Source organism: Zootoca vivipara, chromosome 15 (genome assembly GCF_965207765.1).
Source record: "Zootoca vivipara chromosome 15, rZooViv2.hap1.1, whole genome shotgun sequence".
Classification (NCBI taxonomy): Eukaryota; Metazoa; Chordata; class Lepidosauria; order Squamata; family Lacertidae; genus Zootoca; species Zootoca vivipara.
In genome coordinates this window covers 20,483,142-20,507,523 of record NC_142598.1, presented here as the reverse complement: position 1 = coordinate 20,507,523, position 24,382 = coordinate 20,483,142, and the positions used below count along the sequence as shown (strand labels likewise).

The 24,382-nt window shown below is 42.3% G+C and overlaps 1 protein-coding gene across 2 annotated transcripts in view; it reads right to left on the bottom strand.

The window, feature by feature from the left end:
* The window catches only part of WRN (WRN RecQ like helicase), a 52,294-nt gene that overhangs the window by 21,406 nt on the left and 6,506 nt on the right, over positions 1-24,382 (bottom strand). For both annotated transcript variants that reach the window (XM_035141053.3, XM_088659055.1), the window contains exons 7-23: positions 23,699-23,771; positions 21,191-21,305; positions 19,772-20,165; positions 18,764-18,844; positions 16,537-16,669; positions 16,119-16,194; positions 15,216-15,283; positions 13,910-14,018; positions 12,664-12,732; positions 12,410-12,492; positions 8,176-8,282; positions 6,291-6,478; positions 5,772-5,946; positions 5,053-5,234; positions 3,513-3,614; positions 3,123-3,215; positions 1,378-1,519 (exon numbers count right to left, since the gene is read on the bottom strand). In XM_035141053.3, the coding sequence (XP_034996944.3) occupies positions 1,378-1,519; positions 3,123-3,215; positions 3,513-3,614; positions 5,053-5,234; positions 5,772-5,946; positions 6,291-6,478; positions 8,176-8,282; positions 12,410-12,492; positions 12,664-12,732; positions 13,910-14,018; positions 15,216-15,283; positions 16,119-16,194; positions 16,537-16,669; positions 18,764-18,844; positions 19,772-20,165; positions 21,191-21,305; positions 23,699-23,771 (2,190 nt within the window). The remainder of the gene's footprint in view (positions 1-1,377; positions 1,520-3,122; positions 3,216-3,512; positions 3,615-5,052; positions 5,235-5,771; positions 5,947-6,290; positions 6,479-8,175; positions 8,283-12,409; positions 12,493-12,663; positions 12,733-13,909; positions 14,019-15,215; positions 15,284-16,118; positions 16,195-16,536; positions 16,670-18,763; positions 18,845-19,771; positions 20,166-21,190; positions 21,306-23,698; positions 23,772-24,382) is intronic.

Genomic DNA, 24,382 nt, shown 5'->3' with positions numbered 1-24,382 from the left:
CAAAACAACATCAGCCACTATATTTTAAAGTTCCTTTGTTTTAACAGGGGTAGTATAAGATTTCATTCAAGGCAACTTCTTAATTTGAAGATTCCCAGGAGGACTTGTTCACCACGGAAGACTGACTCAAATTTCAAACAACAGGTGAAATCTGATCTCTTTGTGACCCACCTGAAACCTGCCTAGGAGCACACCTGTGCATATTGTTACCAAAAGAGTCTACTAGGCTGAACAAAACTGAGGATAACACAACTCTTCATAAACTATGGGTGAATGTTGTGTAAGGTAAACAATGCATATTCTTAAGGCGCAATTGGTAAAAGGTACTTCCAACTGTAAACACTTTTAAACCCAAAAATTATTACCAGAAAGCTGCTGAATTAAGCTGTACAACCAGAACAAAACTTGATTAGAATTAACATTCAGCTTTCACAACAAGCTCTGAAAATAATCAAGAACAATTAGAGAACACAGACACCTGTCACAAGAAGTCAATAAAAGAAGAGCATTAGTGCAAGTGATGGGGAATTTTCTGATGCATTCTAAACTCAGTGTACAAATGTTAACTGCATATAATCTTGAGGGCCCCTCATAAGGCATTTTCTGCTTTGCTGCTGAACTCTCTGCAGTCCACAGAAAACTAAAACAGCAGCCTACAGAGGGAAAGTCTGGTCTTCCAGATTGAGTAGGTGGCAGAAGGAGAGTCAGTTAAGCACTGGAAACTGCAAGTCCCTCCTACCATGTGGTGGGCCGGACTTTTTTTTGGGGGGGGGGGAATGAACGAATTCCTATGCCCCACAAATGACCCAGAGATGCATTTTAAGTAAAAGCACACATTCTGCTCATGTGAAAATGCCAGGCAGGCCCCACAAATAACCCAGAGATGCATTTTAAATAAAAGGACACATTCTACTCATGTAAAAACACGCTGATTCCCGGACCGTCCGTGGGCCGGATTGAGAAGGCGATTGGGCCCACGGGCCTTAGATTGCCTACCTCTGTAATAAGCAAACAATTAGAAGTCTACACATTGTCTCTTATAAACAAATTCATAGCCCCTCAGTTTCTGTACAAAAGAATAGAGCTTCATTTTCTTCAAGTTTGGGACAGTCTTCAATGAGAACCAAAGGCACAGGAAAAACACCTCTCCCCCCCCTTCCCCCCTACACATACAGACAGCCAAGAACAGGCATTCCCAAATGGCAGCCCTCTAGATTTTTTGGCCTACAACTCCCATGATTCCTAGCTAACAGGGCCAGTGGTCGGGGAAGATGGGAACTGTAGTCCAAAACATCAGGAGGACCGAAGTTTGGGGATGGCCTGGCCAAGAGGATTAAACAGCTGTTATCAAACCACCCCATAAGATGTAACACTTACAGATCCTCTGAGAAATAGCACTGGGACACCCATGCCAAACTTCTCATTTAAGGCACATACTGCAGACATCAACTGGTATGCCTGCCGGCCAAAATCCTGCAACCTGTCTTGTGTATCGACCGCAGCAGTACAGTGAATGTTCCTAAAAGTACAGGAACAAAAATAAGGCTTGTGTAATATGTATAAAACGACAACAGGGGTCAAAAAGTGTGTGTGCGTGCCACGCAGAGAGCAAATTCTGGTGGGGAACCTGTGGCCCTCCAGATGTTACTGGACTGCAACTCCCATAAGCACATCCAGGACGGCCAATGGTGAGGCATGATGGGAACTGTAGTCCAGCAATATGGGGCCAGTCACCAGTTAGCCACCCTTGCTCTAGGCGTTGTTTCTCAAACTAGGGGGCCCAGCTGTTGCTGGACTACAACTCCCATCATCCCTGACTGCTGGTTTGCCCTCGCTTCCCCCAATCCCCCATGTCTCTGCTAACAGGCACACAATGAAATGGATGCAGCACCTCTGTACGTAAAGCTGTGTTCCTGGAACGTAAGCCCCCACCCATCATAATGCTGATCGCCTCATAGGAATGATCAGCATCACATCCCTCATACCATGAGGGCTTAGGTCTGTGGCTCAGGTGTGAATCAACAAGGTACAGCAACGGAGACGTGAGCAGAGGCATTGTCATCATAGCTCCAAAGGGAACTTCCATCCCCTCTCCACAACTCGCCTTGGACCACACGGTCAGGCAAGCTTCAGATTCTGCTGCAGAACAGGGGTGGGTGAGGGTAGAGTCCATAGATTTCTAGGGACGGGGAAAGTGCTTGCCCAAACGGGGCATGCAAGAACCGGATCTTTTGTGAGAAAAGGTATGATACAGAATATCATACGGTCGGGCAATCTGTTGCCATGATGGGAATCCTTAGAGCATTTGCATTATGTCTTAATATATAATATTCCTACTGTTCAAGCTACATGACCGAGCAAATCAAGCAAAGCAAAGAGGTTCAGCTCTCCATGTAGCTTCTCCACCACTACACAATTTTATTTGTAAATATGGATGGCTGGGGAGGGTGGGGAAAGAACAGTAATTAAAACGCAGGCATGAAGTATGGCAGGGGAGGCCAACCTTTATTGCACATCAGCCATAAATCAAGTCCGAAGTATGAGGTAGTGATGCTTGGGTGTGCACAAGACTACAGTACAGAACTCCTTCTCCTCAGATCCCTGGCTGCAGTTGTCTCTCTAGTCTAAGGCCGTGCTGCAGAAGGCCGGGGACGGACGGACAAGCAGCAGTATAGGCCTGACTTTGTGTCACATTACCAGGCCTGCAGGCCCACCTGACTTGTGTCCAGGTGTGGCCTTTGCCATTGCAAGCTGGTCAACCAGAAACTATGGAAGAGGCCCTGGTTAGGTCAATGAATTTAGGATATAAGATTTAACATTTGCCTTCACAACTTGAGCTCAGTGCCCACAGTCCTTCTCTGATACAAAATTAAAGAAGAACGTTTCATTTTTATGACTTGACTTTTTAAGGATGGATTTTAAAATTGAAACTAAAACCATAATCCTGCAAGTCAGCTTTTGATTGGGAATTGCTGGATAGTATCTTGCGCCGTTTACCCTAAAAGTAACAACATTTGAAGAAAACTTCATTAAGAGAGAGCCATTAGAGACTTATTGCCACTTGTCATATAAGCTGTGGGAAGACAGTTCCAAACCTTTAATCTTTCGGGAGGAACATTTACCTGGATCTGCAATTATCACAACATTTTTCTGTTCCCATGATGCCTGATGAGGCCTTTCGGAGTTGTTTGTCTTCGAAATGAGACAAGATGATTCTACCCAAGGGAACATTGGGAATTAAATAAAAGAACAAGAATTTACATGTTAAATTCATTGAAGAAAACAATGAGCAGAAATCACCATCATTAATTGGTTCACCCGGGAGCTAATTTATCTTGCCTGAATCATCCTGAGACAGGCATATTTTTTTTTTCAAAGTATGAGCTTCAAGGTGCAAATACAAAAATGTACCAGAATGCAAGTGGCACTTTTCAAAACTTTGAAATATGTTCATTGAGCTGTGTTGACAGCTCCTGATTGCTACTTGCTAAAATATACAGTATAACACGTACTTTCTTCTGCAGCTATTCAAGTTCAGGTATTTCTCAATCTTTGCCATCATCTTCAGTTTGTACAGGCGAAATCTTTCATTACGTATCTCGTTGAGTAGGTGTCTTAAAAAGAAAGTGGGGGAGAGAAGAGGAAAATTAGACATGAACCTTCGTTATCTCCCTGTCACCTTCCAAGAAAATATAAAATCTGAACAAACATCCCACACACATACTTTTCATGCAATATAAATTGGTCAATGCACACTGAAATTTCATATTGTCATCGTCCATATATTGCCATGTTGTCATGATTTCTCTAGTTATATGCAGATACTCTATCTACAGTATATAAAACTGACACCATAAACAGAAACTGCAATCTGACTGGGCAAAGTAACATTAAAAACAACAATATCACAATTTTATTACACATCTCAAGCATACAGTGTTTCACATACGCTGGGTGGGATTCAACTACATATGTGTTGTGCGGGAGGGATTAGGCACACTTGCCCAACAGCACTTCCCTCTCTCTCCTCATCCCATGCACTCCCTAAATATGCTCTGGGGGTTGCGGGGGGGGGGGAATCCCAGGACAGGTTTAGGGGACACGTGAGGGATGCATGGGGGGGGGAATCAGCAAACCTCATTCCTTGTTTGCATATCCCACTTTATGCTACACTGAATTCCACCGACTACCTCAATGGTCATGTTCAGACATCACACTAAACCACAGTTTAGTGTAACAAGAACAAGATGCAGTGAGCTTTGGGCTCTTGCATTCTCCATGTTCTTCTGTGATCAGAAGGAGTTCAGAAGCTTCTGCTGTGGTCTAAACCACTGAGCCTCTTGGGCTTGCCGATCAGAAGGTCGGCAGTTCGAATCCCCGCGATGGGGTGAGCTCCCGTTGCTTGGTCCCAGCTCCTGCCAACCTAGCAGTTCAAAAGCATGCTAAAAAACTGCAAGTAGATAAATAGGTACCGCTCCGGCGGGAAGGTATACGCCGTTTCCGTGCGCTGCTCTGGTTTCCAGAAGCGGTTTAGTCATGCTGGCTACATGACCCAGAAAAACTGTCTGCGGACAAACGCCGGCTCCCTCGGCCTGTAAAGCGAGATGAGCGCCACAACCCATTGTCTACGACTGGACTTAACTGTCAGGGGTCCTTTAACTTTACCTTTTTGTTGTTGTTGTTGTTGTTGTTGTTGTTATATTTATATATCATTTCACACTCTCAGAGGCATCCCAAAGTGATTTTACAATAAAAAATTGTTTGGATCAACAGTAGTTTTTTGTGTTGCCCAAACCCAACAAACTGTGGTTGATCTTAACTATGGTTTGTTTGAAAAAGGTTACATTCAAACACTGGGTTATGAAGCTGGCTTGTTAAGACAAACCATGGTTTAAGACTGGGCTCACAAGTCAAAATGTGGTTCTCTGAAATCAGAAGCAAACTCTTCCTTATAAGCACATGAGGAGAGAGGAAAGCATGAGCCCCAAACCCACTCTAGCTCACTTTTACCATGCTACTGTGCCTATATGGTAGGGCAGTAGTATTGGTTACCTGTTGAAACTCATGTCGGCTGGAGTCCACAATACATAGCAAGAGGCAGGAAGCCCATCACGACCAGCCCTTCCAATTTCCTGATAGTACGATTCCATTTCCTTTGGCGCTCCATAATGAATAACTGTCCGGATGTCTGCTTTATTGATGCCCATTCCAAAAGCTACAGTCGCTACTATACACTGAAAAATAACCACCATATCAGTTTTTAACTCCACTTTAATATTGATGCATGGAAAAGTTCACTGTGCTTACAACAGTTTAATGGGTCCAGCTACATAAAGTATACTATGGCTATGTCTCCAGTTTGCTGAATGCAAAGCACTCATTAAAGGCAATGAAATCAAAGTAGCCAAAATGGAGCTATATTGGGCACAGCCCAGTAAAAGGTACTACCTGAAAGTCCAGTTGAAAGCAATAGAACAAGCCATGCAGCCAAATCCTATGAACATATAGTCAGAGGTATTGTTTGAATGGGATTTACTCCCAGGTTAAGTGTACATGGAAGTGTACCTTAGTTGCAACTAGTTTAAATTTTATTGATGTCAATGGGACACAGCCAGAGCTAACTTATGCTGGATTGTGGCTGCTGAGCTTGGAAGGAAAGTGGGAGGTGGGACCTTGGGACATATTTAGCGGCTATGATGCTCCCCCCTGTATATCCCACAAAATACAACCACATAGCATTTTATGACAAGCAAACAGCATTTCCTTCATACCTGAATTTCATCTCTCATGAATCTGTGGTGGATGTCTCGCCTTGCTGCGACTCCCATGCCAGCATGGTATGTTCCACAAACAATGTTTAATTTTGTCAGCTCTGCAGCTACCTGTTCAGTTGTTTTCCTTGATGGGCAGTAAACAATAGTGGGGCCTTCAAACTCATAACTAAATCTAAGAATTTAAAGAAGAAGAAAGGAACTGTGTGTGACATAGATCATTAGGATATCCAAGGAACGAACAAAGAATATACATTAGCCTTGTGACAAATCTTTCTTGTAGATTTTCTCCCTGAATACTGGCTCTATTAATCTAATAATAAACTTGGGGGGGGGGAATACTGATCTACTGTTGTGGACTATCAACACATTTCAGAAGTTGGGGGAAAGTGTTATTGGAGTAGAAGAGCTTTATTTAAAAAATAATTTAGATTTAAATAAATATTTATAAACGATTCTTTCCAGAGGTAACCTTGGAACACAAAACTTGCAGGCAAAGGAGGGACAAAACACACTCACTTGTCTTTTTTAACAAGGAACTGCTGCATGTCCAGGGCGATATTTCCAGTTTTCCGTACTACTTCTAAGTATAAATTAGGCCGGTCAAAGCTGGTACATGTGACCTGGGGAGTCTTAAGGTTCAGACAGTTTATGATGTCCTCTCTGATAGAAGGGCTTGCTGTTGCAGTTAATGCAACAATGGGGACCTGAAAAGAAAAAAAGAAGCAGACATCTGGAAAATGTAAAGGTGATGGACAAAAAGAAACCAAAGCATTAAACTCTTTTTATACCATAATCCAAAATTTAAGGAATAAAGAATAAGCGGGCACTCTTTCAATTGATTTACTCTAATTTGTGTGGCAAGTGCACACATGCAAATATATGCATGAATAAAGCATATTGTTTTCAAGGAGATCTAGATCAGCGTTTCTCAACCGCTGTTCCGCGGCACACTAGTGTGCCGCGAGACGCTGGCTGGTGTGCTGCGACGTGCGGCGACGAGAAGGGCGATTTGCATTGTTACGTGCCTGGCGGCCGCCAATGATCGACACTCACCCGCCGGAAAGGAAGCCGGCCGGGTCACGACGCGGGGCGAGCGCAGTTCTCAACAGCCACCACCACGGGAGGGTGGTTTTAGACAAACTTAAAGAAGCTGGCTGGATGAGCTCAACCTGAAACTTGCTGAGCAAAGGATTGTGCTGGCAGAGAAATCAGCGGCTTGTGAAGCCTTATTACAGGAGATTGCAACCAACACAGCAATTGGCAAGTGTTTCTTACAGTCATAATTATATAGTCAATATAGGGCGGCACAGAGTTAATTTTTTTAACTTTTTAATAGTAGTGTGCCTCGTGATTTTTTTCATGAAACAAGTGTGCCTTGGCCCAAAAAAGGTTGAGAAACACTGATCTAGATAATTGTCCATCTATCTGGATAAGAGGCAGGCTAATATATGTCTTATGATACATGGGTGCCCCTTGAAAATTGTGAATTTCAGCTTTCATTATAAAAGTTAAAGCTTCTTAAGATTACTTCACTGAATGATTATATGTGATGGTATTGTCTCCTAGAAAGGATCAGGCAGCAGTAGGGTCAGATTAAGATTCTCAGAAGAACTCTGGGAGGAATCTAGGAAATATCCATAATCACCTTCTGCTTCAATGTCAACATTTGCAGTTACAGTGAACATTCACACAGGTTATCATGATCCATACTCTGGCCTTCCTCCCACTGCTTCCCTTCCTCCCCCCCAAAGGTTGCAAGGCAACCTTTAAGAATCCATGTGCATGTAATGCTCCAGACTGGGAGTGAGCTGCAGAATCACACACTCCCCTTTCAACAGACCATTCATCTTTTCTTGTAGCCCCAAAGCTCAACAGCACAATTCAGCCATCTTGCCAAACCAGCGGTGCCAAACCAGGGTTAATTATGATTTAGTCTGTTGTCTGTTTTGGCAAACCATGGTTTGCAGGCAGGCAGCACACCAGAATCAGAAGCCAAGGTTTGAAACCAGTTTGCATGTGCTTATTACAGTACAGCGTGGTGTGCAGATTGGCAAAAGGGGATTGTGGCTGTTGCTGCTCTTCCATTTTTATCGTGCTTCGGCCTCTGGGAGTGCCGAGTAGTTGGAAATCAAGAGCATATAACCACAGCTAATATGCCTGGAAGTTCAAACCATCTTTAGCATAATTTATGGTTGGCATGCTTCTGAACTGAGCCTATGCTAGTATAAACATTAATGTGTAATCACGGAGGGAGGAGTATGTAGCGAGTTGCCCATCCGAAACAGAAACACAAGGAATAATCAGCACAGCGCACAGAGATCAAACATTTGTTTCGTTAAAGCTGATCTATGTTCAAAAAAAAATCAAATCACAAAAAATTCTTGCAGTGGCTATACTGTACCTTAGGAAGAGTTTTCTTCAACAACCCCAAAGACCTGAAAGAATTCCTGAAGTCATGTCCCCATTCAGAAATACAGTGAGCTTCATCAACAGCTATCAGGGTGATGCCTAAGATGAGTTAAGACAGGCCCAATTATGTGGTTACAGAGCATTTACAACAGTATAGATTTCGGAGCCAATTGATATACAGTCGTACCTTGGGTTGCGAACACCTCGGGTTACGAACAACCCAGGTTACGAACTTCGCAAACCCGGAAGTATTTTCGCCACGCGCCTTTGCGCATAGCGCAAAAATAACACTTTGCGCATGCGCAAAACGGCGGTTCGGGCCCTTTTCAGGTTACGAACTTTTCAGGTTACGAACTGCGACCCAGGAACGGATCGCGTTCGTAACCCGAGGTACCACTGTATACGTTTTGCAAATTTAACCACTTATGCAAGTAGTCTACTTTGAATTAGCAGATGTCAGAAGCCAGAGTGACCCAGACCTCTGGGGGTACCTCATCTGAGGAAAAGGCCTAGGGTGCTGCAGTAAGCCCTGACACACCTAAAGAACCCATTAAATCAGCCCAACTAATCCAGTCTTACAGACACTTCACCCAGAGCAAACCTCTACATGCACCGTGGATCAGGTTCTTTACTGGATCTCTATAGCTAAGACAATGGTGGACCCAGTGAAAGACAATGAACCAGGAGAGGAGTGCTTGCCCAGCTGCAAGAAGGCTTCCAGATGTCTACTCAGAAGGATGCTGCACTTGTAGCCCAGCTGATGTTCAGAAAGGCATGGATCTGGTTGAATTAGTATAAAACCTCTGTGTCTGCCTTATTTTTACTGGCTTTTACAGTTCCAACAGTTCTCTCTCTTGAGCAGCCCTCCTTTCTTGTCTTTTCTTTTTGTAAATAAAATTTTATTGGTTTTTAATTTCAAATTCAACAATTATTTTCCATAAAAAGGGGGAGGGGGGAGAATGAGAAATACAAAATATCCAACATGGAATATAAGAACTAAAATAAAGAACAAAAAACATCTTTTTGGAGTTTCTCTTTAACCTCCTGACTTCCCTCCATTTTCTTTCCTGGTTCACTGAATATATAACTTTTCTGCATAATTATACTTAAACCTCTTTTTTCTTATCCTTGTTATTTTATCTTAATTACATACCATCAGTTTTTATTGTTTCAGTTCAAATTTCCTTCCATAAACTTTATCTTATTTTAACTGCTTGCAAGTGTTTGGTCAAAGCCTGCCAATGTTTCTCCTTTTTTACAATATTTTTGTACATATGCAATAAATGCCTCCCATTCTTTTAAAAATTTCTCAATGTCTCTGAGCTTTTCTGCAAGTTTTTCCATTTCTGCATACGTAGTCCATTTTCAATTGCCATTAGCCCTCCTTCCAACTCTTGCCTAGATTTTTGTTTGTCTACAGTAGGGCAACTGGGTTGCTAATGAGCAAACTTGAATCCTGGATTAGACAACTCAGTTAACACTGTTGCCATAAATTATTCTAGTAAGCTTTAATTCTGATTGAAACCTCAAATTAACCTGTGGACCTCCAGATGTCATTAGATTCCAACTACTATTGACCCCAACAGATAGTCCAGCAAGTTAGCCACCTCTTTACTAAAGTTAAAGAAGAAGAAGCTGTCACTTGGCAGAAATAAAACCCTACAACAGGCATCCCCAAACTTCAGCCCTCCAGATGTTTTGGACTACAATTCCCATCATCCCTCACTACTGGTCCTCTTAGTTAGGGATCATGGGAGTTGTAGGCCAAAACATCTGGAGGGCCGCAGTTTGGGGATGCCTGCCCTACAACCTAACTGCAAACATATGTTGTTATATTGAAGAAGGGAAAGGGATAAAGGAAAATGTGCTCTCCACTGAACCTTCTCAATGCTCCCATAAGTCAAAGTCTACAAAAAGTTATCTTATCCTTGCACTCCTACATCTTTTCCCATACTAAGTTTCTGGCAGTTCTCAGAAGCAAAGAAGTACAGAGCACAGACAAGAGGGACTTTAATTAACAGAAACCTTGGCTGACTGGATCAGAGCCAATATAAACATGTTGGGGGAGCCCAGGTGGGCAACCAAGAACATGCCACAAGTCATTTCTCTGTTAACAGATTGCTCTTTTTATCTGACCCAGAAGCGGGAATGCCAGGTCACAGATTCCATACAGTAGCTGCCATGAAGTTAACTATGCAAAGCCGCAATTACTGAGTCTCAGCATTAGCTGGAAAGACCAAATATCCTTATCAGCTAAGGCCTTGCTCTCTTTCCAATGTATTTTGGAGTACTTACGATCAACAACTTAGCCCAACTGAGAAGAAGAAACTTTGACCCTCTTTTTAGAACTTGAAGAAAGGGATTAACTCTTAAGCTTTCACAGTGATGGTTCTCCCAAAGGTCTTTGGCTACGACTTTGTCTATGGACAATGCTTCCTCTTCACTGTGGCAATGGCAGAAATATTTGGTAGATGTCTGCCACTGGAATAAGAAAGTACGGCTGGGGACGGAAGCGGGTGGCAGCGAGTAACATACAGTAAATCAAAGGTAGAGAGGTTGGGGATTCCCAGCCCCAGATCATACTGGGAGGCTTGCTGGCAACACCAGTGCCTTAATTGCTAATAACGCTGAAATGATACACTGAAGAACAGCCAGCAATTTCCTCAATGGCAGGCACTCCTGTTTGGTACCCTCTCCCTGGAAAATCCTTTATCAACCTTTAGGGTTGGGAGATGTTTTGTTGCAAACATCTGTCCCCTTTATACAGTTCTAAATTGTCAAGACTTCACTTGTCTGGAAAGATATGCTCATTTCTAAAGTTGGAAGGGGGTGAGCATTAAAAGACTAAAGAGGCATGTTTCAAAATGGGAAACCACTGCCGTGTGAAAACCTGACCACCTCCTTCCCTGCTGAGAGGGATCTTTGGCTCAATTATATAGTTTTGCCAGGGCAATTGCGAAAAGGGAAAGTGTGGCTAGGTCTTTAACAGCCTTTGAAACCTAATGCTTCCATTGGTTCAGCCACAGGGAATTAATTTACTGCTCTATGACATGCTATGGGAATTTGGTAGGATTGAAACAGGTCTGGGAGGGGGATATAGGGGGACTAGTGCACTATGATTCTGAGGCAGCCCCCATTTAAAACCATCTCAGTGTTAGGTTTTTGCAACTGCTTCAAAAATCATTCATGGGTGGAACTTAATGTCAGTTCAGCTGAGCTACAAGAACATGACCATGCCATTGAGCTGGAGAAGTTGTAGTGCTAGAGGCTTTATTCACCAGGTGTGGTGGCCGTGTCCTTACGCTGAAAGTTTTTGGGGACCAGTATTTGACCACCTCTCCAAAATCACAAAACAACCAGTTGCTAAATCTTCATATATAACCTACTTATTCTTACAACTGGGCAAGAAGCTGCTCCATATGGGACTAATTAACTTCCTCTTGGTGGGGACTAGAATGACGATTGCTGGAGGCTGGAAGACCTCTTTGGATGTTCACTCTGGATAACTGATAAAGCCATATTTGGACATTTTAGTTATATGGCCAAGACCACACAACACCGGTCCTGAAAGACCTACATTGGCTCCCAGTATGTTTCCGAGCACAATTCAAAGTGCTGGTGCTGACCTTTAAAGCCCTAAATGGCTTCGGCCCAGTATACCTGAAGGAGGATCTCCACCCCCCATCATTCAGCTCAGACACTGAGGTCCACCTCCGAGGGCCTTCTGGCGGTTCCCTCACTGCGAGAAGTGAGGTTACAGCGAACCAGGCAGAGGGCCTTCTCAGTAGTGGCGCCCGCCCTGTGGAATGCCCTCCCATCAGATGTCAAGGAAAGAAACAACTATCTGACTTTTAGAAGACATCTGAAAACAGCCCTGTTTAGGGAAGTTTTTAATGTCTGATGTTTTATCACTTTATCATCATCATCTTCTTCTTCTTCAATTCTGCTGGGAGCCACCCAGAGTGGCTGGGGAAACCCAGCCAGATGGGCAGGGTGTTGTTGTTGTTGTTAATTCACCTTTTCAAAAAAATTGACTCACTCAGTCTACAGAGCCCATGGGTATTCAAAAAAGCATTATTTTGATACCACGTGTTTTTTTTGTTGTTTCTGTGAAAACTCAGAAGTGTATTATAAGAAACCAGACTCCAATAGATAAAAGCCCTAGCAATTCCAAGAGCAGCAATCTCTTCTGAAGTGTTTCAACACTATCAACTATTCCCACTTACCAATTGTTCTGTCAAGTTCCTCAAGCCATGGCAAGTTCCCCGAACAGAACTCTGGGGTAATGTAGACAACTCTATAGTGGCCCCTAGCAAAAGGAGGGAAAAACAGCAGTGAGCTCAAGTTCAGCCTACGTATGTTTGAAATTGCTCTTTCATGTTTACTGTAGTTCTTTAAAAAGTTCTTTAAAAGCAACTACCTAAGAAGAGGCACTTTATTTGCCTGACCACCCCAAAAAAGGAGGCAAGGCAAGGCTTACGCTTTGATTTCCCCTCTGACATTCTTTGACTGTGCTGATCCAAGTAGGCAAGCTTGAATTCCTGACATCCTACAAGAAAACACCACAGTTTTTATTATTATTTAGATTGTAATACCCATTGGCTACAAACAGTAAAAATCTGTCTGACTGCACAGTGGCTGTTCTCTACGCAGGACTTTCACTAATTCACCATAGAAAATAAGATACATTTTACGTTTTCACTTCCCATCTGTCACTTTGCCTTCTAGAGTAGCATTATATGTAGAGGAACAATTGAACTTCCAACGTCGCATCCGAAAAGGGATTTTGGTGCAGTGGGGTGGGAGATAGTGTCGGCACATTTCCTCATGAACATTTCCAGTTCAACACTACATTAAGAGTATGCTTCTCTGGAACATCAGAAGCATGGTTGGGACATCGTATGTCTTAGAATAGGGGTCAGCAAACTTTTTCAGCAGGGGGCCGGTCCACTGTCCCTCAAACCTTGGGGGGGGAACTATATTTTGGGGGGAAATGAACGAATTCCTATGCCCCACAAATAACCCAGAGATGCATTTAAATAAAAGAACACATTCGACTCATGTAAAAACACCAGGCAGGCCCCACAAATAACCCAGAGATGCATTTTAAATAAAATGACACATTCTACTCATGTAAAAACAGGATGATTCCTGGACCGTCCGCGGGCCGGATTTAGAAGGCGATTGGGCGGGATCCGGCCCCCGGGCTTTAGTTTGCCTACCCATGTCTTAGAAAATGAAATTCTCCGCACATATACACTTCAAAACTTCTACAGAAATATAAATTCTACTTCAAGATTTTAAAGAAGCTTTTTAAAAAAACTTTCATAGACTCAGGAACATCTCTTTTGCAATGAAGAAAAGAAAGAAGACAGCAACTCTAAGAGAGAAAAGACGCTGCATTTGTTTTACACTACACTTTTTCCAAGGGGAAGTTCACACAACAATATTAATATACTTTAGTCTTGTGCTTATTTCTTCTACTCATATTTGATAGGTTTGGACATTTTGTGGATTACAGTTAAAAAAACCCAGAGACAAACATATCCTCAAAGTATGATGCGGCTGGGAAAAGACAACAGGTCTTCCGATTTATTGGTTTAAAATATGTTTTAGGCCACCTTTTAGGGCTGAGGCCTCACAAGGCTGCTTTCATCATATAGACACAGAATCACAATATATAAAATGAAGACAAGCCCATTTCTTCACAGCAGGCCTAGACTTACTCAAGTTGTAGTACTTGGTCTTCCATCAAAGAAATAAGGGGAGAGATTACTATTCCGATGCCTCTGGTGTAAACAGGTGGAAACTGAAAGCACAAACTTTTCCCATATCCTGAAATAATATATATATATTGAATGAACACATCTTGAATGATAAGGGAATCTCACTGGAAAACATTTCCTTTCCTCAACCTCCCTAGTTTGTTATCAGTCTTTATAGAGACACAGATGTATATAATGATATTAGCGTATCAGTGGGTTTATCCTCATGTGTGTGTCAGTACTAATAAGGACGTTCTACAACACTTCAAATTAAAATTTTACAGATGTAGAGAAAATCACAGCAAGGCTAAAACTGGCACGGAATTTAATGAACAAGCTTTCTTTGTTCCAGCGACCTCTAGATCAGAATAATAGAATAAGATGTACATACGGCCACACAGCTGGTGCACAATGTGGCAGCAAGAATGCCAATAAGAACAAAGTGGTCCGAGCATATTAACACCAATTCTGGCACTATGTTGCCTAGTTAGCTAATAACTTAGTATTGTCTAAATCAGAGCTTTTCAAACTTTTCATGTTGGTGACACACTTTTTAGACATGCATCATTTTGCAACACAGTAATTCAGTTTTACTAGCAAACCGGAAGTTAAACTAACCCCTTTCTAGCCTTGGGAGGAGCAAGGGGAGCGTTCGTGTGACACACCTACCCAGTGCAGCTGACACACTAAGGTGTTGCAACGCACAGTTTGGAAAGCTCTGGTCTAAATGCTGGAAGTCTGATACTGTCCTAAAAAAGGGGGGTGAAAATGTGAAGGCTGTAGAACAGGCATCCCCAAACTGCGGACCTCTAGATGTTTTGGCCTACAACTCCCATGAGCCCTAGCTAACAGGACCAGTGGTCGGGGAAGATGGGAATTGTAGTCCAAAACATCTGGAGGGCCGAAGTTTGGGGATGCCTGCTGTAGAAAGAAGGGGAAATTGACCTGAAACAGGTACTTTGAACATCCACCATGCCATACCAAAGGCTTCCTGAGCTTTCAAAGATGGAGCAGTGAGGAACAGGTGTAGGAGAGAACATCAAAGTTCATGAGCTTCCTTAAAGTTGCAATTCTTAAGACTCCAAACCACTGCATCCAAAAAGCTTACGGATTCCCAACCCAAAGATATCCTTGACACTTTATCCCACCCCCCAATGGGGCAACAACAGCTCATATCACTACACCATAACACTCTCAGGAAGTCATCTTCATGGGTTTATCAAATATCCCTTATACGACATCCTGTGAAAAAATATATGCAGCTCACCAGTTGCCATGACAACAAGGTTGTCTCTTCTGTCTTGCAAAACCGAAGAGATCACTTTCCACTGGACCCTTGAAGTTAAGGAAAAACATTACACAAAATGTTCAACTCTCATTTGAGTCTTATTCAGCAACTTTAGCATTCACTCTCTCATGTGCAACATATAGGTTTCTTTTGACAGAAAGCAGAGTCCTCTATGCTCTATCAACTCAGCTATTCCAGCTAAGGAATTCAGAATAGAGCAGAGCTGCAGGGATTGAACTCCTTGCTGTCTCCCTTCCTCTGCCTTCTATCACAAAAACATTCAGCCTCCATGTCACCTTTGCAACAAGTCAATTCCTCACTGTCCCTGCCTGCCTATACATGCTGTTAGTCCAGATGTCCACCTCCAAATGATCCCATTGGTTCCTGTTCCACTGGCCAAGCCACTATCATCTCGTTTGCACCATGAGTGTGCCCTAGAACAGTGTTTCTCAACCAGTGTGCCTCCAGATGTTTTGGAACTACAACTCCCATCATCCCTAGCTAGCAAGACCAGTGGTCAGGAATGATGGGAGTTGTAGTCCCAAAACATCTGGAGGCACACTGGTTGAGAAACACTGCCCTAGAAGACACCTAACACAACACTCCCCTGGCCCTGTGCACTGCAGAGTGAGGTTGACAACTTTCAGGGAGCCCACTCCACTAGCACTGATCTCATCATTGCAGAGCCCACCATATGTTCCAAGCAACACAGCTTAAAGACCACCGCACTATCCATGCTGGTCGCAACCCACATGGTGAGCCCTATTCAGCAATACAGCTGGGGCAAGGGACCTGTCACAGGGATATATGTTTACATGGCAAATGCAATGCACAGGTCCCTTCCTATTGCTGTGTATAGGAAAGGAAAACAACAAAACTTACGGTTTAAAATTTGCATGTCCAAAATACATCTTTAGGCAAGCAATTTGTTTATCGTTGGGTCTAGGCAAGTAGGAATCTTGAAAACACAGAAAACACAAGATTCAGAGCTAAAGAATGTACAAAATCTAGTGAAGTCATGAAAAGCAGTTCTTGTAGCTAGGTATCCATTTTAACTTGTTATAGCGACTGGGGTCTAACTAACTATTGTAGGCAATCTCAGTGAGAATTCTGGTTTCCTCGTCGCCCCTAATCCCCATTGCTTTATTATAAATTGCTCTTGAAACCTGGAGGTTTGTCTTAGCTTGTCTTTGGAGAAATACAAGTTCCCTTTGAAGTGCAGAACTAGATAGGTGGTTCTTTGGATATATTTTAATAAACCTTTAAAGTGTTTAATATATATATACATATATATATTTACCCCAGCTTTCCTCCTCTTCCTCAATGCCTTCATCTTCATCATTATCATCTGCAGTTAGCTCATTTTGCCTCTTGGATTTATGCAGGGTCGAATCAGTGAAATCTATATTGAGCTTGTCTATGTCTTCTAAAGACTGGAGAAGAGATTGGACAAGTTAACACACGCTTAGATCAAAAGATGCAAATAAATCAGAGGTTGCTTTCATGCTGGAGTGAAGTTACATTTGATCGCACCTGTTTTGTTTGTTTTTTTAGTTTACCTAATGAGCTCATAAACCCTATCAACAGAATGACTCTAGGCTGTAAAAATAACATTCCATTACAAAGAAACTTGGCTGGTGGGAAAAGTTGCAATTAGCTCTATCACTTTATCTGCCCATCAAGAAAAAGTTCCTTGATTTCTTCATACCAAGTTGCTGTTAAGGCACAGGAGAAGAGGCAGCGTTTCATTTCACTAAACTGCACCAGTGTTCACTGTTATTAAAACTCTATTCTTGCTTGTCAAACATTTTCTCAATGGCTCCAAACATACTACTGTATACCAAATACAAACTTCTTCAGTGGAGGAAATACAACCTGGCAAAGCACATGACCAAGAGCTAGCGCTCTCTCCCTGTCTCTTTATTTAAAAAACCTTTTCTCTCAAAAACAACTCATTTATTCCAAAAAGCAACACATTTAAAAAACATGCTCACACACAGGGAAAAAAACAGACAATTGAAAGTTTTTTTTTTTTTTTTTAAAAGGCAGCAGACATTATTTTGTAACAAACGTCATGAGAAAATGGAAGAGGCCCAAGCCTCAAACCTGGGATTTCTAACTTTTCCCAGCCACATTCAATACAATTATCTCTGTTATAACAGACAAGCAACCCCAAATACATGATAGGAATGCTTAACAACTCATTCCAACCCTTGCTTCCTTATCTCAATATAACCGAGCTTCAAATCTTCTCTCTATGGTGAGTATTTAAATAAATAATTGAAAATGAAAATCTAACTAGCCAGAAAGAAACTAATTGGCTCGGGGAGGATCAGGAGAACCCCTAGATACTCCAGTAATTGATACTCAGCAAAATCAAGTCTTGACTGGGATCCAATGATCCCAAGCATTGTAAGGTGAGGCAGATAGCAGCCAGAAAGTTAAAGCCCAACACCAAAAGAACCTAGGTCACGTACAGTGTCCTGGAATACCATTGTAAAATAAGAATTGTAAAATAAGAATAGAAAGCAGTGTTGGATTTCATTACGTTGAAGAAAGGATGTTCATCACCAAATTGTGAAGGGGTTTACAACCTTAGAAATACTTGTGGTATTCCTGGTTATAATCTTATGTTGGCCTCAAGCGGCTGAAGAAGCCAAAAGGCAAAACAGGTTGTTTTTATTCCGGAAAACCTTGTTCTGCTTGCATCTACTTATGTTGTAATACTTCACTTGGACCTACATGACAGAGCAGTTGAGTGCCACTGCTATTTACTACATTGTGGAGATAAATTAGACATTGTATGTAATTTTCTCAGCAGCTTGCATTTTTTGTGGTTTATGCTAGAAAGTTAAAACCCAGCAATGCAATTCCCACCCCATCCACACACAAAAACTAATGTAGAAGAACCCTCTAGAAAAAATTCACAATCTTTATCCATCAACAACAGGACCAGGGTGGGATTGGACCTTTGCATTGTATTTTCCCATGAATTTTACTGTTCATAAACAGTACTTTACTGTTCGTCTAAACCCTGAATTACCATAATCTCTCTGGGAGGGCGCAGCACGAGCAACCGAGACCTTGTTGTACAAGTGGTTCCCCATGCAGGGACCTCTGACACACTTCCAGCGCCCGTTTCCCCAAACATGCTACGTTCTCTCTTTCATTTAGGCGACATAGCTGCTTTTCCGCCTCACTAATCAGAATGCCACTGCCTCCGTGGGCCTTTATTAAAAGCAGCAAAAATGTGCACACAGTAAAATACTGTTCCTAGCCAGTGAGTTTTCCGGTTTGCGACCGTTCCTTGGAACCCGAATGTCCGATGCGGCTTCCAAGGTTTCCTGCAGCCAATCGGAAACCGTACCTTGGTTTCTGAATGTTTCGGGAGTCAAATGGACTTCTGGAACGGATTCCATTCGACTTCCAAGGTACCGTTGTACTTATACCTGATATTTAACAGAAACATTATCAAATGTTTTCTGAAAGCACTTTAAAAAATGAGAAGTAGATTTTCAAACACCTACTTTAAGCATCTCCATTTCGAGTTCATCATCACTTTCAATGGTGCAAAGAGAATCATCTCCATCCTCTATATGGCTTAAATCCTAAAAAGGAACATTTCAAAATGAGTGCAGTTTCTATTTTTGCTGTTGCTTCTCTCTGTGAGCGAACATGACAGCGGCTGATGTTTGTGCCTTTCTCCCCATTGATAGGGCAACTGAGGGGGGGGCAAGGGGGCATGCCTGTACCATTTTGTACTTCTGTCTCTCCTTTTTTGTTCATTTAGATGTGGCGGCCATTATGCCATCCCCCCAAAGCAGCCACTTTGTGCTATACTACGCCCCATAGTAGTCATGTGTGGCTCATGCTCACAGCATTTTCTCCCAGAAATGTTGGAGATCCTTGTAATACGAGAAGGGTTATGCAAAGCCTTATTATTGAGTTAGGAGAGGGATTTAAAAGTCTGGTATTTCGTCACAGGAGAAAACACAGGCCCCCAGCCTGAAAAAAAGTGACATAACAGGCTTATTCAGAGAAGAAAAGGATAGAAAACATCCAAAGCCCTAACAGGACGTCCCCAAGGGGAGATCAAAGCAACATCAGTCTCCCCAGATGTGGAACAACGCTGTAAGGTTTCTCAGATTTCTAGAAGCAAGCAGACCCTGCCCATCTCTCATACAATACTGCTTCAGTTGTTGCAGCCCTACTGAAATCGGGGGGAAATATCTGGTTGTTAATAAATTAAACATTACAGTGGAACCTTGGTGGTAAAACGTAATCTGTGCTGGAAGAATGTTCGACAACTGAAAACGTTCGACAACCGAGCCGCAATTGCCGGTCAGCAAAATCCATTGGAAAAAATGGAGAAATGCACCTCAGAAGCCGTTCGACTTCAGAAAATCGTTCAAAAATGGAAGCATTCACTTCCAGGTTGTTGACGTTCGGGTTCCGAATTGTTTGGCTTCTGAAGCGTTCAACAACCGAGGTTCCACTGTATTACTTTTCTTAGACCATTATCCAGATAGACTCACCTTAGACATACAAGCCGTTTCATTTAGCAGCTCATCCTCAGCCTGACGCTCCAACATTTGAAGTTCATATTCAGTTATATCTAGCGACATTAAGCATTGTCCCACCACAGCTTTAGGTCCACTGTCTGAAGCATCATCGACTTGTTTTTTCTTATTAATTTCTGCTTCACCTTCCATTAGGGCTTCCTTTTGGACTAGTTTGTGACCCACACGATTGACTGACTCAGGCGTGACCTTGGAAGTAAAGTCTGACATTTCAGTTTTTTCTTCATTGCCGCAGATCATTTCTGAATCTGTAGCATCTCCGAACTCCATCTGGCAGGTAGGCTCAACAAGCAGCTCTCTTCTTAAAGCCTTGATGTTTTCTGACACAGCAGCCAAAATTTCTGCAGCTCTATTAAAGAATGTCAAAATGGCAGGGCAAGCTTGAAAACAGGCTTGATGGATTTATCCAAAGAGGTTAAAGCAAACTTGGATGCATTCTCAGTCTGATCTAAATACACTCCCCCTTCTTGGTAGGATCCAGAAAACCATATGTACTATCCAGTTATCTATTGGCCACATTTTAGCACTTAAAAACATATTCCAAAGCACCTTTCAATTAAAAAACAAAGGTTATTCAATTACATAAAAAACAGATATTAAAAGATACAGTTAAAACCAAGAAGGAAAAGGGATCACTAAAATATAATCAACAAGCAAAGGAGAATGGAAATTTAGCTCAGACTAAAAGTCAGACAATATTAAGATGTTTTGACAGTTCAGAAGAGGTGGGGATACAACTCTTATAATATGGGCACCACAATTTTTTTTAAAAAAAACTTGCCCTGCATTCCAGGCAAGCACACCTTAAAAGGCAACAGCACATGAAACATTTCTTGATGCTCTATAACAGGGGTAGACAACCTAAAGCCTGGGGGCCGGATCCGGCCCAATCACCTTCTAAATCCAGCCCGCGGAATCAGCGTGTTTTTACATGAGCAGAATGTGCCCTTTTATTTAAAATGCATCTCTGGGTTATTTGTGGGGCATAGGAATTCATTCATCCCCCCCCCCCCCAAAAAAGAATATAGTTCGGCCCACCACATGGTCTGAGGGACAGTGGACTGGCCCACAGCTGAAAAAGGTGGCTGACCCCTGCTCTATAAAATACATTCTCAGAGTCTCCCGACATTGTTAAAAAGATTTTTTTAAGGAGTAAAGGGAAATGTGGTAAGAAATTAGGACCAAAAAGCTACGGTGCAAGTACAGACGTCCTGGTGCAAGTATAGAAAGCCTGTCTATGGTTTTGTCTGATCAAGCCCACTTAACTTATCTCATCACATAAACATACAAATAACGCACTGACTGAATCATAAATGTTCAGAGAAGGAACACAAATACCATTAATTTGTAATGATAAAGCAAACAACACCTAACCTTTGAACGTTTGTCGATTGTCCAAAAGTGCCAGGAAGATTATTTGCTAAATCCACCATCTCCTCTGATAAAGATGTCAATTCCTTCTTCATTTCACTTGGCAATAGGGCCGCATCTGTTGTTTTGTTGTTTTTTTAGGGGGGAAAAGGTTAATGTGAACATTATGTTTACCAACCACTATGTGCTCTTTTCCAGTAACCTGGATTTGAAATACAAAAAATAAATAATAAAGTAAAATTCATTGTTTTAATAGCGGTTTAAGGTAAAGGTAAAGGGACCCCTGAAAGTTAAGTCCAGACGCAGACGACTCTGGGGTTGCGGCGCTCATCTCGCTTTACTGGCTGAGGGAGCAGACGTTTGTCCGCAGAGTTTTTCCGGGTTATGTGGCCAGCATGACTTGACTAAGCCGCTTGTGGCGAAACCAGAGCAGCACACGGAAACGCCATTTACCTTCCCGCCGGAGCGGTACCTATTTATCTACTTGCACTTTGACATGCTTTCGAACTGCTAGGTTGGCAGGAGCTGGGACCGAACAACAGGAGATCACCCCGTCACGGGGATTCGAACTGCCGACCTTCCGATTGGCAAGCCCAAGAAGCTCAGTGGTTTAGACCACAGCGCCACCCGCGGTTTACTTCCCTTTAGATTTCAGGCCTGCTCACAAAATAAGGGATATCGCAATGGTTACTTTTAAATGGGCTTCCACTCTGGGCTTTTTCAGATAGGCACAGAATTCTCCTAACATGATTCATATGCATGCTTAAATCATTCTGGCCATTCTTAAATCACCATATCCTTGCTATGAAGTGAGTCTACCACTTGAGTCCCAATTACTAATAAATAATAATAATAATGCAGTGTTAACCTCTATGTTGAGTTACTACAATGTTGCCTACATGTAGCCGCTTCCAAAGAATGCTCAGAAACTGCAACTTATCCATCAGGCAGTTGCGGGTCCATTACTTGCCAGTCTGTTTCATGGACCCAATTCAATGTGTTGGTGCCCTGCAATTTTTTTCCATTAAAGATGGAAGAGGAAGGCTAAGTACATTTTTGTAGAAATAAACTCTGCTGATTTCAGCAGTGCATTCCCTGGTAAGTATACAAGTTTGCAACTGAATTCTCATATATTTATTTATTTATTTAAATATTTGCAAACTGCGCTTACCAGAATATATAACAAGGTGGTGTGCAACATACAAACACAAGAATATGATAACAGCCAAAAGAACAGCCAATGAACCAGTTGGTTCTCTCTCTCTCTCTCTCTCTCTCTCTCTCTCTCTCTCTCTCTCTCTCTCTCTCTCTCTTTCTCACACACACACACACACACATTTAAGAGGGGTTTTAACAGGGAGAGGGAGGTGGCACAACATGTTTTATGGCAGGCACGTCCAACTCCCAAGAGACTGCGATCTACTCTCCCCTTTGGGGGGGGACCCAAAGTTGTTGACCTTTCTGGGGGGGGCGAAGGCAAAGTTGTTTAGCTTTTTTTAGGGAGGGAAGCAAAGCATGTTTAGCTGTGTATTGAGGGAGGGAACCATCGCTCACCTAAAACAACGACACAGCAGTAACGACTACTTTCGTTTTCTAACTCGTCGGCTAAATACCCATTTGACATGACAGAGGAAAAGAGTGATGGCGGCGGCGGCGGGGGGGGGGGACACTTTCACTCCATTGCTTATCGCTACCACCGATCAATAGGGATCCCACGATCAACCACAATCATCCAGGGGTCGACCGGTCGATCGTGGTTGACAGGTTGGACACCCCAGTTTTATAGCATTAATTAGAAAAGCCCTCTCTGCTAGCTAGGGATGATGGGACTTGTAGTCCAACAGCAGCTGGGGGAACCAAGTTTGAAACAATAAGTCATGGTTTAGTGCAGTGTGGACAATCCAAGGGTCCTTCCAGGTGAGCAAATGAGGAGGTGCTTAGAAGCTTTCACTTCTGCTTCTAGTTAACCAAAGCTAGTTGAAAATGGAGTGTTGCTCACTCGGAGCTATCCGTGGTGCTGCAAACTCTGATCAGTGTTGCCTCATTATCTGTGGATCCACATGGCAGAGGAACCAAATAAAAGCACTGAAATTAACCATGGCCTGAATTTGTGGTATCTGAAGGAAACGTGTGTAGAATGCATCCATGTACAGGGCCATAGTGTACGCCCTAGTCTTCCAATTGTATAGAAAAATGCAATGCCTTTTAAAAGACTCCCCACCCCCCATGCTTTTTGTAACATACAGTCACGGGAAAGTCATGCTAGCAATCTTTCCAATCTAAAAGGAACACCTTTTGAGGTGTGCAAGGTATTGCTATGTATACCAAATAGTTTGCAGTTTCATTCAAGTATATGACCATACCCACTCTATTTCCCCACAGCTCTGGTAATACACACAGTATGAACTGTGTCTATCACGTTGCCCAATGCATTTTAGGAAAAGAAGAAAGACAACAGAAGTTGAAAGTGGGGATGGGTAGAACCTCATTATGGTTTACGTTGAAGCTCACCTTTTTCTGCACTAATTTGCATCTGCTTAGAAGTACTCATGTTCACCAGTTTTTGGTAAATGAGAAGGCTAGCCTACAATATAAGAGCAAAGAAAACTTTTTAATGCAAAAGGTAATGCTTAGCATTTTTTCTCAGTCCATATAATTTAAAACAACCCATCTCTCTCTCTCAATTTTTTTTATTAGTATCTTAACAGTGAGCATTCTTTTAATACTGTGCTCAACTATTTTATTTTTTAAAAAAAATCTGTTCCAACTCATAACAAGAATTTTCAAAGATGCATCCAATTTAAAATAACAACAATGAAGAATTTTTTAAAAAATCATAAAACCATAAAACAGGGAAACAGCTTAATACAGTTTAAATAAAAAGTGGGACTGGGTGGGAATCTCAGCGGACAGCAAAAAGTTAACTAGTCATTAAAAGCCCATGGAAATAAGGTCTTGGCCTGGCACTTAGAATTCATTCGTCTAAGCATTAGGCAAGGAGCCCTGGGGAGATCAATTCAATGTCAAGGCACCACCATAGAGAAAACCCCTTCCACAGATGCCACCTGCCTGATCTCTGACAATGAGGATACAGAGAGAATGATGCCCTTAACTGGCAGGCAGCTTCATGTAAAATTAATGATGCATGGTTAATACAGAATTCTATTTTATGAAAGTTAATTATGACTAGAAGCT